The 20,027-nt window shown below is 54.5% G+C and overlaps 1 protein-coding gene across 1 annotated transcript in view; it reads right to left on the bottom strand.

The window, feature by feature from the left end:
* Window positions 1-10,405: 10,405 nt before the first annotated feature.
* Window positions 10,406-20,027, bottom strand: part of PLA2G2C (phospholipase A2 group IIC) — an 11,673-nt gene continuing 2,051 nt past the window's right edge. The window contains exons 2-3 of the mRNA XM_027108288.1: window positions 19,556-19,659; window positions 10,406-10,557 (exon numbers count right to left, since the gene is read on the bottom strand). Of these exons, the coding sequence (XP_026964089.1) occupies window positions 10,406-10,557; window positions 19,556-19,659 (256 nt within the window). The remainder of the gene's footprint in view (window positions 10,558-19,555; window positions 19,660-20,027) is intronic.

Genomic DNA, 20,027 nt, shown 5'->3' with positions numbered 1-20,027 from the left:
TGCTGGCCGTGGGGTGATGGCTGTGGTCCCCCGTGGGCCCGCACCCGACCTGCCCAGTCACCGAGATGCTCTCAGGAGCCCACCTGCTCCTGAGCTGACCCCATCAACTCTGAGCTGAAGCCCCGCCCCCCCCAGCAGGAATGGAGCCAGGATGGGGAGTCCCCCAGAGGCGGGGGCAGCAGAGGCCTGGGCCCCTTGCCTGTGGGAGCCTAGGTTTCTGGCTGTGCCCCTCTACCCGTGCAGACAGCCTCCCCTCCTAAAAGTCTAGGTGTTGGGACGGGATTCTGCTGCTAAGGGGTCCTGCCTGCCCCCTGCCTCACCCCAGACTCTCCCAGATACTGCAACCCCCAGAGATTGTCCACAGGACGTGGCACCCCTCCTCAAACTAATAAAGGCCTCCTACCTCAACTGCCCACTGCTGAGTCCTCCTTGGCAAGGCACCCACTGGCCAGGGAAAAGCACAGTGGCTCCCTCCCGGGTCTCCAGCTCTGGGGAAAGTGGGCTCCCTAACACCCAGCATCTGGCATGGCCTATCCCTTTCCCGCTCCTGGCCTGGGTGAAGCAGCCCCCCTCCAGCAGAGACAAAACTGTTGGGAGGGTTGGAAAGTGGGGCTGTGGTCCAGCGGTCAGACAATTATAACAACTACTGGGCTGAGTACTTACTCGGCCTCCATCTCCACAGTGCTCTCCCTCTGCCCCATCCTTTTCTGTTGAAAAAACCGAGGCCCAGAGAAGGTAAGTAACTTGCCCAAAGTCACACAGGTCATTAGTGATGGGGCTGGGATCTGAATCCTCAGCATCTGACTTTTAATGTCATCTCTTCGCACCTCCTTAATGATGAGTTGGGCAGCTGGGGTCAGTGGGACAAGTGACTGAGAGTCCAGCAGGGCGTCAGTTCCTGGGTCCTGGCCTTAGCCTCTTCCCTGTGATGGGCATCAGTTTCCCCAAGCGCAGAGAGACCAGAGCCAATGTTTCAGATGCTCCCCAAGGCCATGGGTTTTCCTGGGACTTCTAGGGGTGATCTCTGGGGAAGGGGAGGCTGAGCAGATGGGGGTCTGAGCCGCCACCTCATTCTTCCATGAGCAGCCGTGCTTTTCCTGTGTTACATATTGATCCTTCACATGAGCTACTGTAAGAAGAAGAGAGTCTTCAGCTAACGTTTTGAAAAGCCCTGGACATGATCATCCATTGGTTCATTCATTCAACGGACCTATCCCCATGGTCTCCTATGGACCAGGCATGAGGCTCGGCTTTGGGGTAGACACCACTTATCAGATGCAGCCTCTGCCCCCAGGACCCCACAGCCTGGGAGGGAGAGGCAGACACGTGGACCGATAACCTTGACATAGGGTGCCAGGTGGTGTCAGGGGAGCACGAAGGATGCAGCCAATCCTGGAAGTGGCCCCCAAGGGGATGGGGTGGAGATGGGATGTTGTATTTGATGCCTCTGGAGGTGGCGAGGGGGAGTGGGGTCACAGTGTTTGAAGAAGGGCTCTTTGCTTCTACAGTATGGGTGGTCTTTCTCTCCTCAAGTTAGTGAGATCTTTTATGCAGAGGCTCGAGGAGGGGGCTGGACTTGCTTCCCACTGGTCTGGGGGCTGCCACTAATCAAGACTCTCTCCTTGACCAACATTTAGTCAGGCTCCTCTGAGATCTTTTCTCAGCTAGGTCTCAACATTTGGGTTTCTATTGCCCCATTTTAGCAAGAATCCTGCCATGTCAGTTTAGTGAGAATCCCTACCCACCCTCAATACGTGATCAGATTCCTCATCCTCCACCAGCCCCTGGGTGATACCTGATTACCCCACCTGCCTTCTGCAAGAATCCAGTTAGGTCGGTTAAGCAACAATTCCCCAGCTCTTATCAATTTTCCACCTCCCCCAACCCCTGCTATAAACCCTCACTTAAGAAATGTAAGGATTTGAAATTGTATTTGGAAATGAGCCCAATTCTATACTGGTCCCTATTGTAATAGTTCTTGAATAAAACCTGTTTTGGCCACTTAAGCTACTGTCCGGCTCTGGTTTTCTAGGAGTTGTGACTCAGATGGAATCAGATTCATCCTTGGACCCCGGGATCTCTGCCAACTAAAAGTTGTCGCTTGCCATTCTTGTTTCTATAAGAATGAACTCACCAGCCACTGCAGCCTCTGACCTTCAACACCCCCTGAAAGGAGTTAAGGGTGGAGATCAGGAATGAGGCCCTCTGTGCTCTGGGAAAAACTGGCAGAACAGGTCTTCAGATAGTTAGATATTTTCAGGAGAAGATTTTATGAGCTCAATTTCTTGCATCTTCTCGTATCTAGAAAAGCACTAAAATCATTAACAGAGACATCTGGCTCCTTGTGACTAGCAGCAACCTTCTTGACTAATAGCAACTTTTGTCAAAATGTGTGCCTGACTGCGCCAAAATCATACATATTCTGACCCCTCCCCCCTTTACCTCTTTGGAGCAGCTCCTCGGTGCTATTTGAGGTGCTATAGTTCTCATTTTGCCCCAAATAAAACTTAACTCGCAACTCTCACGTGTGCATTTTAAAAAATTCAACACCTCTCACTTTCAGTGGGAAAGTATAGCACAGCCTCGTGGGTTATTACATTACAGTCCTGTTCATTGTCTTTGAGCTATTTTTCGCCTCTTGGCTAGATTCCATTTTCCTTTCTGCTTTGTTACCTGTCTGTAAACGGAATGAATCCTGCCATCCTGCACATTTAGTTAATTCTTCTAATTTTCTCCAAAATCTGGCTACAACTCTTCAGATGAATGTTTCCAATTTTTCTCCCACCCTCTTGACTTGGAGTCACTGAGAACTAAAACCCAACTGCCCAGATCCTTACTGGGACTTTCTAAAGAAGCCCTATGAGCTGAAGCTGGATGCGTCCACGCTCTTCTCCAAGAAACAAACGTGACCATGACACCGATGTCGGTGCCACCACCAGAGATGATGCAAACTGCAACCAGGAAGACCGATGGATTGCCACTGCTCTCCTCACTTCACCATCCACAGATGCTTCAAGCTCAACATCTAGAAGTCTCAACTGGCTGTCCTCTGAACCCAGAAACTGGGTTTAGTTGCTCCGATCATTAATCTTTGTTTTTCTTTTTTTCATAGATATCCCCCTCATTTAAATGCCTGATGGTTCACACCATCGAGAAAATACCCTTTACTACCAAGTCTCAACAGATGGTTCCACTGGTCACTAAGGAACAAAAAATGACCAATCGAGAAAGGAACACATATTGTTCAGAAGAAAGAAGATCTCCTCTTTCCCTGAACCAGAGGAGGGACTGGCAAAGACTCTCCCTTTGACCAAACTTTGGGCTCCTCTGAGAATTTTCTCAACTTGGCCTCAACCTGTGGGCTTCTGTGTTCATCTTTGCATCATTCTTGTGTTTCAGCAAGAATCCGGCTATATCAGTTTAGGGAGAATCCTCACCCTTCCTCAATATCTGATCAAATTTCTCACCTCTCACTAGTCCCCAGGTGATATCTGATCGCCACGACCTGCCTTCGGCAAGAATCCTGTTAGGTCAGTTTATCAAGAATCCCCTACTCTCTTAGCAATTTTCCAGCCACTGATTACCCCCACCCACCCTGCTCCTTAGAAATCCCCACTTTTCTTCGTTCTATTAAGAATCGAGCCCAGTTCTATACTGTCTCTTTTCCCCCACTGCAATAGTTAATAAAATTACTTTTACTGCTTTAACTTCTGTCCAGTTCTGATTTTCTGCAACACACCAGCTCTGCCCAGACCTAGGTCAGTCTTCCATTCTCAGAGAAGCACGGCCCCTTGCCCCCATTCTTCAGACGCCCCCCGAGGGAGTGGCTGTCAACTCTTTTCTAGAACTTGGGCGACACCTAGTGGTCATGATAGGTCACCACCTATGCTTTGCTCCACACCTCCTGCCCCTCTGGGTCTGAACCCAAAGGGAGAGACCCTGCCCCAGGCTGGCAATGCCCAGGAGAGCACTAGGAAACCATCACTGTCACCTCCACCTTACCATTGCCATCGACACTGCCTCTCACAAGGAGCAGACTGGGTGCAACCCTGGCTCTGCCGCTCATGGGGCCACTGGCCTTGGGCTAGTTGCCTCGCCCCTCCCAGTCTCCATCTCCCCCTTCTGTAAAATGTGTGTAATAATGAAGAGCACGTCGTTGGGTCTGAGGACCACATGAGGCCGCAGAGGAGAATGCTCCCAGCACAGGGCCTGTGCAGAGACTGGAAACTCAGTGCTGGAGACTGGGGCCCTTGACTGAATTTTGGGCCAAAGGTCCTCAGGGCCAGGCTGGCAAAGGGCAGTAGGTGGAAGGAAGGAAGATTCTGATGAAGTGTTTGGCCTGGGACATTCTCCCCCAAATGGAAACCTGGCAGAGCAAAGCTGTGGTTTACCAAGAAAATCCGGCTCTCTACACCTGGGTGTTGGGGGGAGGCGAGGGGAAGGAGAGAGGCAGAAGTAGAAGGGAAGGGGGCAACTTAGTGCCCCAGCTGCACAGCCAGGGCCCTGGTGCCTGTCCGGCCCTGGTCTCAGCTGGGCCCGGGAGTCACCTCTCTTCATGCTCAGGACCGACTATGAATGCAGGGAGGCGGCCCTGTCCTCCCCAACGGTTGTCATGGCAACACTGCTGTCAGCTTCCCCAGCTGTGACTTCTAACAAGCAGCTGATGCCAGCAACTGTGACAACAAGCAGAGTTGGGCGTTAGGAGGCAAGGGTGCACAGTACAAAGGTCTGGGCATGCGGCCCTGCAACCCTGCCAAACACCCTGCCTCCTGGGCTGGCCATCTGGTACCACAGCATGTCGGGGCCCTGTGAGTAGAGCAAGATTTATTAAGCACTTACTGTATGCTGAGCACGGGGCTCAGAGCTCTGTGTGTGCCATCTCACTGAACCCTCCTAGCAGCCCTATGAGGTGGGGGCTATTCATAGCTTTGTTTATAAAAGGAGGGAACTGAGGCCCAGAGAAGCCAAGTAAGTTACTCAAGGTCATGCAACACAAGCAGGGTTTGAACCCTGACTCCAGAGCCTTAGCTTCAGAGAGCATCCCTTCAACCCCTTCATTCTGAGAAAGGGGATGGGAAACAAGAAATTTAGAACTGGGACTTCCCTGGCGGTCCAGTGGCTAAGACTCTGTGGTCCCACTGCAGGGGGCATGGGTTCGATCCCTGGTCAGGTAACTTAAGATCCTGCATGCCCTGCGGCGTGGCCAAAAAAAAAAAAAAAAGAAATTTAGAATCCGAAAACATGGGTTCCCATTCCAGCCCCACCTGCCTGCTCAGACCCTCCATTTTCATCTGTGAAAAGGGAATGAATAATTTCTGAGGTCTCAATGATGATCAACAAGTTGGGTGAGAAAAAGCTTCAGGAAGGGTCAGATGTACACAGATAGGAACCTGGGGCCCAGGAAGAGGAAGGGGCTTATGTGAGGGGGTCCTCACCCCGACTTCCTTCTCTCCGGCCTCCTAGCTCCCCTCCTTCCAGCCCACTTCAGCCCCACCCCTGCTTCACAGTCATCTCGGCTACAGGCTGCCCCTCTCCCTTGCCTGCCTCCCGGCCTTTGCTCAGGCCGTCCCCTCTGCCTGGTGCCCTCTCCCTCCCCTCCGCCTTGCCTGGCTGCCTTCCACCTAACCTTCAGGTCTGGAAGCCTCTGCTGGCCGGCAGGTCTGGATGCGGTGCCCCCCAGGTATGCCTGCATCCGGGCTCCCTGCCCCTCACTGTCTTGTTATCACCTGGTTACTTGTCTGTCTTCAGCTCCAATGTGAGCTTTAGGTGTCAGGGGTGTGCCCTCCTACTCCCACTGAATCCAGTGCACACTGGATACTTGTGCACTGGGTGAATGAATGAATGAAACCACACAACGACTTAGCGGCTTGGCCAGAACCAGAACCTAGGCCTCCCTCTAGGGCAAGGGTTTAAACCCCGGGGGGACAGCCTCCTCCATTACCCGTCCCCCAAGTCTCGCCAGTACTGGATTCCTTCCCAGATGAGCTGGGGGAGGGGAACCTTAGGGCAAGGAGAGTCAGCCTGGGCTCTAGTCGCTGCTCTGCTATGCGTTAGCGGTGTGGCCTTGAGCCGCAGTCAGTTGGGGACTTAACAGCAGCCGCCTGAGGAAGGTCGGGTGTACTATGCACAAAGGGAACGCTGTGCCTGGACGAGCTGAGCCTCAGCACCTGGAGGCCGCTTGTTGCAGCAACCAAGGCTTGGGGGGCACATCTGGGTTCCCCTTCTCCCCGCTCAGGGTCCCGGGGCCTGGACCTCGCCCCCTGCCCCAGCTCTCTGTTCTCCCACCGGATGTGATTTCGCTTCCGGATGAGCTCAGTAACGCCTGGCCCGTCCCAGGCACCCCGGGAGAGCCTCTGTACTTGCTGACCCAGTCACCTCTCTCCCCGCCAGGCCGGCTGCCCCGCCCCAGGCCCCCAGCCGTGCCCACGCTGCTGCTTTATGCCACACTCCCCACATCTGCTCATCCCCGCGCCTTTCACAGCTTTGCAGACACCCCGGAAGTGGGGATGGGGGACAATGGCTCTGCCTGCCATGCACACAGTCACTCCAAAGCGGTGACAGCCTTTCCCTGTGGGGCACTGAGCCCAAAGCCCACCCTTGGTGGGGGGCGTGCCCACTGCTCCACCCCTCCCTGACCGCCTGGCAGCTTCACCCAGACGGCAAGAAATGCAGCTGAGGAAAAGGTGCAGACACAGAGCTGTCGCAAAAACGCATCTACACTTGACGTCTGTCCCCTTTGAGGCAGGGCGTTCGCTCCTTCAACAGTGCCGAGGTGGAAGGAAGGGACACGATTGCGTCCCCGCGATCGCCACAGCCCTCCCCATGTGAGTCATCATGCGCCCTGGTCTCCGCCGTCCACCGTCTGCCTGTTTTCCCCTGAGGACACTGAGCTGCCCAAGCTTTCCCAGGTGGAAAGTGGTGATGGCTCAGAGCACTGGGAGCCCCGCTGCTCCCAGGATCGAGCCCAGACCTCTTAGAGTGGCCGCAGGCTCTCCTTGACCTGGCCTTGCCTGCCTCATCTCCTGCTCGCTTGAAAATCGACTCCCACATTCCATGCTCCCCACTCTGAGCTAATGCAATCCCTTGCATCGACCTCACGTCATTCAACATATACACGAGGGATTAGAAAAGGACACAGATCCTTGTCCTCAGGAGCTCATCTTCCAGCGAGGAGGCAGACAACGAGCTGTGGTATCCATGAGTGTACGATGCATGGGGAAACAGAGAACAGGATGAAGGGGATGGGAAAGGCCAGCGGAGGGTGGGCAGTATTAAGGAGGGGGGTTGCATAAGCTTGATCAGGAAGCTGAGATTCCAGCAGAGACTTGAAGGAGGTAGGGAGTCAGGCACGTGGGATGCCCCTTCTAGGCAGAGGGAGCCGCTGTGGGCAGGGTCCTGGGAGGGAGCGTGGCCGCCATGTTCAAGGAACAGAACAGCATGGAGGCCATTGGCTGGGGTGGAGGGAGTGAGCGGGAGAGGATAGGAAGCGAGGCTGCGTGGGGATGGTCATGGGGGTTTCGGGGCTGTGGAAGGACATCGGCTCTTACTCAGGCAGACGGGGAGGGCGTGAGGAGAGGAGTGACGCGATCAGACTCCAGGCACCCTGCCGACCAGCTGCTGGTGGATGAGAGATTGCAGAGGCTGAGGGTGGAAGTGGAGAGAATGATGTGGGGCAAGCGGTAGCCCAGGAACGAGGCGATGGTGGCTCAGACCAAGATGGCAGCCCTGAAGGTGGCCCAGGTGGTTCTAAATTTTTCCCCTCTCATCTTTGTCTTTTTAAAAATGTGTACATTTTACTGAAGTATTTTATAAATATAGAATCTAAGTGTATTTTGAAGGTGCCAACACATTAGATGTGGGATATGAGAAAAAGAATTTGACATGCATGTTTTTGGCTTGGGGGAGGGGCACACATGGAGGACGGCCCTTCAGCTGATCTGGGGGGAGACGTGGCAGTGGCGCTTTCGAGCAGGTTTGTGGAATCACCTTCCATCCCTCTACCTCACTTGGTACCCCAGCTCCCCCTTATCTTCAGCTCTCAGGTGAGACGTCAGACCCTCAGCATTCCTCGGGGAATGCTCACCCCCTGCTCCGATGGTGCTCATGGCTCGTGAGCTGACCCCAGTTCCAGCATCTCCCAGCCTGCCTTGCAATCACCGCTGACTTGTGTTCTGCCTGAGCTGAGCAACTTGGAGTCGGATGCAGCTTTATGTCTCTGCTTTAGCCCAGGGCCTGGCTTGCAGCAGGCCTTTGACGTGGATTTGTTGAGGGGATGAACGGTCGCCCTTCCAGGAAAGCGGGCTTTCCCAGTGAAAGCCAACGACATCCCTCCACAGTCCCACCACCGTCCTGTCCTCCCAGAATCAGGGCATCGACGGGAGCAGTTCAATACCACCACGGACCCCATTTTACAGATTAGAATTGAAGGCCCAGGCGGTGGACCATGGCCTGGATCTCACACTGAAATCCCTGCCCCCATGCTGACCCCAGCCCTGGCCTCCCTCCCTCCACTGTGTCATTTGGCCAGTCCTGAGCTGGTCTCTGTTGTGGTCCGGAGTCCCCAAGGAGGGGAGGTGCCCAGCCACCCTGGTTCCATGCCTGCCTTTCCATGGTCACTCCCCTCACCGCCTTTTACAACCTTCACGGTGACCCCCGTCAACCCCAAGTTTCCTTCTGCAGTAGCGATTACTACAGCGCGTGGGCAGCTGGGAAAACAGACCAGTTTCCCCTGTGACCTGCCAGTTGAGCCAGGCACAGCCCTGGAGCCCTAGTTCTCAGACCCTCTGCTGACCACCCACCTCTGGCTTCCCTGTCTTCACACCCGTGACAGCATCACTCAATCCAGAGTGTAAGTGCCTGAACTTGAACTTCTAAAAGCTGCTCTGGCTCTCAACTTTCTCCCCAGGATATTTACACCTGATTCTCTGTTTGTTTTCTTTAAACGTCTGTATCCCTACTGCCCAGCTCTGTGCCTGCCGCCTAGCAGAGCCTCAATGAACTTTTGTGAGTGATTATAGCCTCTGTGTGTTTCCCGGTATTGCATGAGGATGGCCTTTCTCCTCCCAAGCCTGACAGGTAAGGGGCAGGGGCACGTCCACGCTGTTCATGTGGCCTCCAAGCTCGGCACAGTGCTGAGAACCCCAGAGCCTCAGGTAGTGAAGACCAACGACATCAGTGAGTTACACCGCATGGCAAACCACACCAAAACTTAATGACATTAAACGGGCCCATTATGTAGCTTGCACTTCTGCAAGGTGGTGGTTTAGCTGGGGCTCAGCTGGGCGGTTGTTTTGGTCTCAGCGAGGTTCTCTGGTGTCTCTGGTCATCCGTGAGCTGGCTTTGCTGATCCCTGCCAAGTGCTCTCACAGGTCTGAGGTCCTCAGCCAGCCAGCTGGCCTGACGACCCTGATCCAGGTGGGCTCCTGCCCTCCTGCAGGTGGGCCCAGGGTGTGTCTCATGGCAGCGGCAGGCATTTCCAAGAAAGAGGGGACGTGCGTTGGGCCTCCAGAGGCCTTGCTGGCGAACTGGTGGACCATCACTTCCACCATGTTCTACTGACCACAGTAAATCGCAAGGCCAGTTCAGAGTTCAGATTCGGGGGTGGGGAAAACAGTCTACCGCTTGATGGGAAAAGCTGAGCATTACATTGTGAGAGGTGAGGATACAGAGAGGTAAGAAGAGTTGTGGTCATTTTTGCAATCTACCCTCGGGCATCAGAACAATTAGCATCCACCCTGACTGGACCACTTTAATATTTATTAGAATTTACGCCTTATAACCAGGGACTTCTAAGTGTGGATCGAAATCTTGAATACCCCCAATTCCTTCTCCCTTGCCCTCTTTCTTCATTTCTTTGTTATCTTCCTGGCGTGACATCCAGGTGGCAGCGGTGGGAGCTGATGTTCTCATGCTCTGTCTCCTGGGAGGTGAAAAGGGCATCGACTTTTTCCTACCTCGGGGTTTTCTGGAGAAGGCAGAACTCCAGCAAATGAGAAACAGAGTCCAAGTGTGCTTCTCGGGTCCTTGGCATGTGGCCGAGACCTTGTTTTCCAGGATCCCTGCTTGGCTCCAGCTGGATCTGGGTTGTGGGTCTGGTTCCCAAACCCGCCCTGTATCCTGATTTTGACGTGGGGATGGAGGGAGAGTTTAAGGCAGATCCTGGGGCCTTTCCCTTCCTGGAAACTTCCTGGGATGGGGGTAGGCGACTTCTCTCTACCCTGTCACCTTGTTTTATTGCTTCCTAGTCTTACTGTTATTGGAATGTACTATTTATGTGTATGTTTATGGTCTGTCTCCCTCCACAGAAAGCCAGGATTCTGTCTTTTCCACTGTTGATCTCCAGCCCTCTAATGCCGAGTGACAAAGGAGTATCCCAGACCAGACCGACCAGGGACCCGCGGCCTCACTAGCATGGGAGTTTGCTCCTGCCGCAGCGGGGCCAGCTGGAGAAGAACCGCTTGAAGTTTGGGCAGGTTCTCTTTGAAGCGGATTGCGTGTCACACTTGCAGGCTCTTAGCCCACAGAGGCAGCCGACACCAGGACCAAGGGCGCATTCAACTGAAGGGAGACAGAGGGTCACAGGGGGCTTCCATCTACTCCCAGGGTTTGATTCTAAAGTTGGGGAGAGCTGGGAGCTCGCTGCGAGGGGTCAAGGGTTGAAAATAGAAAGGAAAGGAACTGGGAGTTCTTTTCTTTTGTCCCCAAGCCGTTCCCCCACCACACCGGGACATGCCCCAAGGAGAATCCTGGAAAGAAGCGAGAGAAGGAGCAGGTGTGGGCTGCACGGACGGGCCCTGGGTTAGTGCTGCCAGGCAGTACCCAGGCCAAGGACACGAAACCTATTTTATCAGAACTCAGCCCCTCCTTCCAACAGCTTACCTGGCTTCTCACCTGGATGTCGCAGGCATCTTCAGTGTAAGACACCCCAAAGGAAGCTCTGGATGTAAGGGTCCCCTTCCGGCCCCCCGCCCACTGAGCTGGTCCTCCACCCACACTCTCTGCTTGGGAAATGGCAGCCCCTCCCACTCAAGCCAGAAAACTAGCAGCCGACCTTGATTCCTCCCCCCCCCTTTCACTTTCACAGCCCATCCACCCGAAGTTCCATTGATGTCTCTATGTTTAGCATATTTCACTCCGCCCTCTTCTCTCCATCTTCTTGGCCACAATCCCAATCTCTGTCATCACCAGCAATTCCACCCTAATGGAAGGAAATAAACAGGGACTGTCTTTACAATTTTTTTAAAATTTTATTTATTTTTGGCTGCGTTGGGTTTTCGTTGCTGCACACAGGCTTTCTCTAGTTGCGGCGAGCGGGCTTCTCCTTGCACTGGCTTCTCTTGTTATGGAGTGCGGGCTCAGTAGTTGTGGCACACGGGCTCAGTAGTTGTGGCTCGTGGGCTCTAGAGTGCAGGCTCAGTAGTTGCGGTGCACGGGCTTAGTTGCTCCGCGGCATGTGGGATCTTCCCGGACCAGGGCTGAATCCCTGTCCCCTGCGTTGGCAGGCAGACTCTCAACCACTGCACCACCAGGGAAGTCCGAGACCGTCTTTAAATGTAACTTGAATTAGGATCACTCTGTTGCTGAAAGCCCTGCTGTGGTTTCCTACTATTTGGGCAAAGACATCCCAAATCCTTGCCATGGACTCCGAAGCAGGCTTGCCATGATGGGGTCCCCGCCAACCTCTCCATCCTCACAGACCTCCACTCTCTCACCTTCACGCTGCTCCAGGACCAATGGCCTCTTTTTGTCACATGTTTTATTTGATCTTGTCCCAGGGCCTTTGCACTTGCTATCCTCTTTGTCTGAAACACTTCTCTCCAGGATTTTTAAGTGGCTGGGTCCATCCCACCTTTGGGTCTTGGTCAGATTTCCTCTCTTCAGAGAGGCTCTCCCTGCCCACTCCTTCTAAAGCTTCTCCAGCCACTCTCCCTCACTTCCCCATTTGTTTGATTCACCATGCTTTTCATATCTCTTATTTGTGTCTGTTTCTCATCAACAAAGTGTAAGCTCTGTGAGACTGGGGCTTTTTCTGTCCTGTCCCTCCCAGTATCCCCAGCTGGGATACTATGTTGGCACATAGTAGGTGCTCAATAGTCATTGAATTAGTGAATGAAGCCTCAGTGGGCCTTTGGGATTGAGTGTCTGCACTGTGGCCAAGTGACCACTAGGGGAGCATCTTTCATTTAGTAGTCAGAGTTATAGTGCTCTGTGCATGGGTGCATGTGCGTGTGCGTGTGCGTGTGCGTGCGTGCATGCGTGCGTGTGTGCGTGTGTGTGTAGGGGACGTCTAAGGCAGCCTCCTTCTAGATAACTCCACTCCATTTCCACTCTCTTTTGAGGGTTGTGGGGGTGAGGAAAAGAGGTGGCCAGACTCCCTGATGTGTTGGCCCTGGGCAAGTTAGTTTCAGTATCATTGATAAAATGGTGATAGGGCTTCCCTTGTGGCGCAGTGGTTAAGAATCCGCCTGCCAATGCAGGGGACAGGGATTCGATCCCTGGTCCAGGATGGTCCCACATGCTGCGGAGCAACTAAGCCCGTGCGCCACAACTACTGAGCCTGCGTTCTAGAGCCCGTGCTCCGCAACAAGAGAAGCCACCAGAATGAGAAGCCCACGCACCGCAACGTAGAGTAGCCCCCGCTCTCCACAACTAGAGAAAGCCTGTGCACAGCAACGAAGACCCAATGCAGCCAAAAATAAATAAATTTTTTAAAAATGGTGATAAAAGCAATAGTATCAAAAGTAAATAATGGTGTCTACTTCACAAGATTGCTGTGAGGATTTTCACTGGTGTCGTTACAGATGGAGTGGTCTGGATGTGCTCAGAACACAGAGAGGCCTCTGTAAATGCTTGTTATTATGACGATGGTGCACCCTTAGCTTCACGTGTTGGAAAAAGAAGGGCCCTTTGAAACTGGACCAGTGCTGGCTATTGTCTGTTTGTTTGCTTTTCCCCCTCTCCGAAGTCTACAATTCCTCCAGGAAGCTGTCCTCCCACATCTCACTGGAGCCTGGATTTCTCAAGACATGTTGACACCCACCCTACGCCTCAGCTGTACCTCTCCACTCACCCTCAGGAAATGTGCCAGGGATGGTTCCTGCCACTCCCACTGTTCCTGGCGCCTGGATCACCTTTGCCTTCGCGCTCTCCCTTCTCCATCTGTGACAATCCTTCAAGACCGATCAGGCCCCAGCTCCTGCAGGGACTCGCTGAGAGCCTCCATGTCCAGGTCTCTCACCTCCGCCCAGCATGCCCCTTGCTGCCCTCCCCCGGCAGCCGCCATGGTCTGCAGGGGCTCACCGGGTTGTGTGGCTGCTGCCCTTGGTGGGGTCCAGGGCTTCTTGGGCACAGGGCCATGCCCCATCCAACCTCACTTCCCTCCCAAAGGGCCTGGCACCTGGAGCTCTCACTTACCCAGGTGCTGCTTCTCTGGAAACTGGAAGCAAGGCACTTTTCTCACCCTTTCCTCTTTCTCATCCTTCTCCCTTTCTGTTTATCTCTTTGTCTCCTGTTCCTAGTCTGTAACATCTCTTCTTTCTTCCATCTCAATTCACCAAACCTCCTTCTTCCTTTCTCACCACCCCCTTTCCTGCTTTGTCTTCCGCTCTTTTCCAAAGCGTGGAGTAGAATTCTCTCCTGCTGTCTAGTTCTACATCTAACAGCTTGCCCAGGGTGCAGGCTGTCAGGACCAACCTGGAGCAGCGGTCCATTGCTGTGGACATCCCACAGCCATTGTAGCATCAGGCCAGTCATGGGCCAGAAGAAGAGGCAGCTCTGGGCCAAGAAATGCCATGTTTGGAAGTCATCTTTTAAAAACAAGCCTAAACCCAGATCCAGCATCTTCCAATTTGCTGATGGGGAAACTGAGGCATGAAGAATGGAACTGACAGCTTTAGGATATGCTTTCTCATTCCATGAAATATACCTCCACCAATGAGACAAAGCAAGAAGGTCTACGTTCCTGCCTGGGCTAACCCAGACTGCCTGCCACGCTGCTACTCTCCGTGCCTGGCCTCCGGCCTGGTCTCTAAACCCTCTCCTTGGGAGCTCTTGTGGTTTTCTTTTTTGTTTGTTTTTTGCAGTGCGCGGGCCTCTCACTGTTGCGGCCTCTCCCGTTGCGGAGCACAGGCTCCGGACGCGCAGGCTCAGCGGCCATGGCTCACAGGCCCAGCCGCTCCGCGGCATGTGGGATCTTCCCAGAACGAGGCACGAACCCGTGTCCCCTGCATTGGCAGGTGGACTCTCAACCACTGTGCCACCAGGGAAGCCCGGGAGCTTTTGTTTTGAAGTTCAGGGCTCTAAATACCACCGAGCACTGCTGACTCTCCAGTTCTCACCTCAGCCTAGACATCTCCTTTGAGCGCTAGATGCCAATAGGCTTGTGTTCACGTGACTCCCTCTTGGGTGTCTGATATGCATCTCAAACCCAACATGGCTCATGCCAGGCTCTTGCCGTGTCTGCAGAGTCTGCTCTCCCCCATCTGCACAAGCTCGTAGATGCACCACCGTCCATCGCTGCTCAGACCAAGAACCTCAGAGTCAGCCTCCCTTACCTCCGAACCCCACATCTAATCCATCAGCAGGTCCCATCAATCTACTCCCAAACACACGCAGCATCTGGTACTTCTCCCCAGCTATCGATCTGTGCAATGGTCGCTTCTCCCCAGTGCTACTGAAACACCCCACTAGTGGCTCCCCGTTTCTTCCCCTGCTCCCCAACGTCTCTGTACAGGGGCCAGAGTGATATTTCTGAAGCAAAATCTGAGCAGATCACTTCCTGCTTTAATGTTTCCCCTGCAACCGAAGGAGAAGGTGAGCCCCTCACCCCACGGCCAGGCCCCACCAGCCTCACTCCTGGTGGGATGCCCACCCCCCAGCCCCGCGTCTCCTTCTGCACTAGCTAAATGCCACCTCCTTAGAGAGGCCTTCTACAGTCACAGAAAGTAGCCATCCTCGCCGCGCACCCACACCCCCTGCCCTTCCGCCCACTGCCATGTTCATCCTTTAGCTTGTGGCCTTATTTTAGATGCTTCATAGCACTTGTCACTACCTAAGTGTATCTTTCTTTCTGAATATTTTATGGGCTGTCTCTCTCCCTGCACACAGGCAGGGAGTTTGTCTTTTCATTGCAGATCCTCAGCCCCAGACACGCTGTAAGCGCTCCGTCCCAGTTTGCTACTGGCTCACTGGCTGGGCTTCCACGGCCTGCGGGGCAGCGAATGAAGCCCCCATCCCAAGAAACAGGGAGTGGGTTTCTCGGTCCAGATCTGCCGCCTGCCTGTTCTAGCATGGCAGGCAAGTTGTCCCTGTCTGAGCATCTTCCCTCGGCTTTCAAATGAGGGTACGGGTGCTTGCATGGACTCTTTCATGAATTTTTTTTTCATTCACTCACTCATCAAACCAACAGGTATTGAGTTCCTAACCCGTGCCTGCCCTTTGGCTAGGAAGTGCGGAGGTACAGGTCTGAGCGAGCGGACCCCACACTGCATAGCTCTGGGCTTCCTCTGTGGCCTTCTGAGGATAAGCGCCGCCCCCAACAAGTGCTCTGGCTCTCCTGGAATTCACATTCCAGTCGAGGGGAGAATCGATGCATAAATAAACAAGAAAATGAGATGATGTCAGGTTGAGACAGATGCTAGGAGAGGAAATGGGTGATGTGTCAGCGAGCGGAGGTCTTGTGAGGAGGAAACTCAGTAGCAAAGGAGGAAGATCTTTGCAAACTACAGATTCCAGTGGTTACCTGCTTCACCCTCCGCCTTTGGCAGAGGGAGAAGTCACAGGCTCAGAGATGGAGGTGATAGTGATACCTCTGGCTGGAACCTGGGCTCTGCTGCCCACGGCTGGGCTCCCCGCTGCACTACAGATGCATTCATGTGTGGGTGGAGGGGGCGCCACCACTGACAGATCTTAAAATCCCTTGCGAATGCCAAGTACTTATGTAAGCCCACTCAACAGAGGGCTAATGACCTCCCCGGTTACCCGAGGGGAGCCTTCGCCCCTCGGCAAATTGGCCCCAGGGCTTGGGTTCCAGGCCTTTCTCCGCACTGAGATCCCAGTGACATTTAGAGACATGGGCAGACCAAGTTGTTTTTCTCCTTTCCCTTCCCTGCTCACACCAACTGCATCCTGGAGCAGCCACTGGTTGCTAGGCAACCTGGGACCAGGCTTGGGTGAGGGATTTCAGAACTTGGAGGCTGGGGAGGTGGTTAACCCTTGCAAGGCAGCTCCTTGAACTGCAGTATAACCGGGGGTAGAGTGGGCGAGGTTTTATCCTATAAGGGGTTAATAACATTAGCTCAAGGGGAGGCAAATGCAGAGGAGATGTTTCCAAGAAATCTCTCAACAGTACTAAAAAAAACTCCCAGTGCTTTCCCACAAAGTAAAGGGGAAAAGGAAACTGAGATTAAACAAAAGAAATCTCAACTTCTAAAAGGAGGGGCATTAACTAACTAAGCACCTGCTCCGAGTTGGGCTACTTTAGTCCGTCCTTTAGTGACCTTATGAAGCTCTGATTAGTATCTCCATTTGACAGATGAGGAGACTAAGGCCCAGGGGGGCTGTGCAATTATCCAGCTAGAAAAGGTGAAGCTGGGATGCAGGCCCCGCTCTGCCTGACTCCAAAGCGTGTGCTGTCTCTGGGCCCCTTAGCAGGGTACCTAGAGCTAGAACAGAAAGATCTGGGTCCTTGCAGAGGGGCAAATTCCTTCTGCTCTTCTTTGCCCCTTGGGCCAGTGCTGAACATTCTGACAAGCCTGTTGTAGATAATAAGATATGCATTTGTGTGAGCCCCCAGCCAAGAGCAGCCCCATCGCCCTCCCAGCGGCCCCATGCCCCTGGGGAGGATGGTAGGAGGCAGGGGCACCAGCTGGGGTCAGACGACCTGGGTCTGAATCCCAACTCTTCTTTCCATGGCTGTGTGGCCTTGGCCATCTCACTTAACCTCTCTGAGCCTCAGGGTCCTCCCGATAATGGGGAGAATAATGCCCACCTCAAAGGTTTATCACGGATTCACAGTGCTGAGTGCAAAGCATCCGTCAGATGCTCATGAACTGTAGCTGTTGTTAGTGCACCTATTTTATGGATGAAGAAACTGAGGCCTAGAAAACTCAGGCCAGCAGTGTGTTCCAGAGCACTAGAAAGCCTCAAGACGTATGAGTTTTAATCTTGCCTGTTACCTTGGATCAAACCCTTCCCCATCTCTGGGTCTCAGTCTCCCCATTGCTACAATGAGGGTTTGGTTTGGATGGTCCCAAGGGCACTTTCAGCTCTGGAGAAGGCCAGGACAGCAGGGCCTGCGGCTGGCTGCCTTGTTCTGTGCCCCTGGCCCTGGCACAGCACTGGCCCGGATGGGCACCCAATGGGTGCTCAGTTGATACTGGGCAAGTGAATGGATGTGTGCGGGGTTCACTTGGGGTCTCAGCACACACTGGAATAGGGGTTTGGCAAGGTGGGGGTGGGGACAACAGGGGGGTCAGCCTGGTCCTCACTAGCTGGGTCAGCTGAGGAGGGGGTGCTGATGTCCTGGTGAGGACGGAGAAGCATCCCTCCATGCTAACTCCCTAAGCAAGATGTTGAGCTCTGGGAGCCCTGGTCAAGCTTCGGGAGCACCTGGCTACTGCTGCTTGGCAGGGGCCAGCATCTGCAGAAAGCAGGGCCAGGCCACGAATTTTCAGTCCAGCTCCTGGCCCCTGCCTGCCCCTCTCACCACCCCCCAGCCTGGTGTGCCAAGCAGAGAACGTTTCCTGTGCCACCTCCTGGGGCTCCAGCCTCTGCCCCCAGGTCACTCTGCTCCACTTCCTGGGGTCGTGGGCTGCACTCTGATCCCCACCTGGGAGGGTGAAGAGGGTTGATAAGGAAGCTGCTCTAGGTGCAGAGAGGCCGGGCTGGGCCCCCGTGACACAGGAGCAGCGGGCGGAGGCTTGGCCTGGGCCTGAGACCACAGTGCGGGAAGGTCCTCTGCACTTACTGAAATTCCACTTCCCTCCTCAGAACACCGTTTCCCTCCTTCCTTGGTCCCTGCGCTTTTCAGGGGCATCAGAGAGAGCTCTTAGAGAATATTTTCTCTCATACTGATGCTTTTCAACCATTCTAAGGTAACACTTAACATGACAGATGTTAAGATCAAGGCAAAAAGAGGTGAGAAGAAACCATGTGAAAGTGAGACCATGAGCTGGGCTGAGGGGAGTCAGGGGCAGCTTTTCTGTGTGCCTCTCTGCCACCAACCGACAGCCAGGCTTGGCCCCTGCCTTCCACCATGTGGAGCCACGAGGGGTGGGAGGAGGACGTCAGAAACTTGGTCCCTGGCCTCCAGAGGGCATCATATGCCGAAGCAAACAAGCCTCTGGGGACAACCTCCTCCAGTCACCCCGTCCCCTACCCCTCCACTAGACCCTGATCCCTCCCCATCTCCTGGACATGGCCTTGGGGGCCTCACAGAGGGGACGCCTTGCTTTAGGTCTGAGGACGGTCACAGCCAGAGAGCTCCAACACAGGAAGTCTCCTTGAGCTCACATAAGAAAAAGGGGGGTCCCTCCCCATCGGTGGTGTGCTTGGTGGGGCCGAGAAGCAGACTCCGCTGAAGCTGGTCTCCTGTCTGCTGGGGCCTGACCATGTTTCACCACTGGGACCAGGGAGACTGCGCCACCCTAACGCTCAGTGTGTCCTAAGCCGGAGCCCTGGCTGGGGGCTCTGGGAGATGAGTGGAAGGGAGGTGGTTCCCCGGCCTCGGGAGAAGACAGGCGATTTCCAAGACACACTCACAGCTCTGAATAAACACACAAGGGGAGGACAGTGGTTCACGCAACTCCCCAAGGCCAAGCGGAAGGCGAGTCACACATTCGAAGGGGCATTCAAACCACCGGTTCCGCTGAAATGAATGGCGTTCACAACAAGGCCGTGGCCCAGCACCTGCAAATGGGCTTGTTCTTTAGATCCAACTTGCCCTACACACCCAGCAGTCCCAGAACATGCTCTGGGAGATCAGGGGCCCCTCCCCACGTGCTGGACACTCAGCACTTGCCCACCCTGTCCTTGGCCCTCTTCCTTGAATGGCCTCCATGACACGTGGGTTCCCTTCCCCGTCCCCCTCCTATTGACTTTGGTGTCCCCCCCTCCCCACCCCCACACTTATCCCAGTGCTTGGCACGAAATCACCCTTCGCAAATATTTGTTCAGCTGAACGACAGCTGAGCTGCTCTGTTAACACAGGACAGACATCGGGAAGAAGCTTCTCAACGGCAGCAGCTGCCGCGCGAAGCTGCAAGATTCACTCTCGAGTCAGCAACTATTTATGGAGCACATGCAGGACCCCGGGCGGGGGCGGGGGCGCTGTGCCCTGCACCCCGCCTCTGGAGGGAGCTGGGGGCACAGCTGCGAATGGGGACCGGGGAGGGACCGGGCCAGGACTCTCGGGAAGCTCTGATTCTCGGAATTACAGCTCTCCATCCCAAAGCACTTGGAAAAAAATCTCATTTCCCCAAAATTCTCTGGGTCCACAAGGCTGACCTTAAGGAAAGGCCCAGTTTCAAAGACATTCCCTACAGGGAAGGCAACTCACAGATCACGGTCCCGTTGGCCACGCGGAACCGGTAGCCGTTCAACACCAGCTGGCAGCTGAGCTGCTTCAGTTTCTCGCAGCAGCAGTTGGGGGCCAGGCAGCACCTGGGGGCTAGATGGAGGGAGATGAGAGCTTTCCTGAGGGTGGCCCTGGGGGACTGGCTGGAAAGGATTCACATGCCTCCTCCCTCCAACCACCCCCCCTCCGCCGCCCCCGGTGAGAAGGTGCGGAAGGCAGGGAGGTAACTTCCTGATGTTATTAAAAATCACAAAAAAGAGGGCTTCCCTGGTGGCGCAGTGGTTGAGAGTCCGCCTGCCGATGCAGGGGACGCGGGTTCGTGCCCCGGTCCGGGAAGATCCCACATGCCGCGGAGCGGCTGGGCCCGTGAGCCATGGCCGCTGAGCCTCCGCATCCGGAGCCTGTGCTCCGCAACGGGAGAGGCCACAACAGTGAGAGGCCCACGTACCGCAAA

This window comes from Aethalodelphis obliquidens, unplaced genomic scaffold, assembly GCF_003676395.1.
Source record: "Aethalodelphis obliquidens isolate GAN/ISIS:26980383/991018 unplaced genomic scaffold, ASM367639v1 scaffold9, whole genome shotgun sequence".
NCBI classification, from domain to species: Eukaryota; Metazoa; Chordata; class Mammalia; order Artiodactyla; family Delphinidae; genus Aethalodelphis; species Aethalodelphis obliquidens.
Note: the sequence above shows the minus strand (reverse complement) of the source record. Positions and strands in the feature narration are given on the sequence as shown.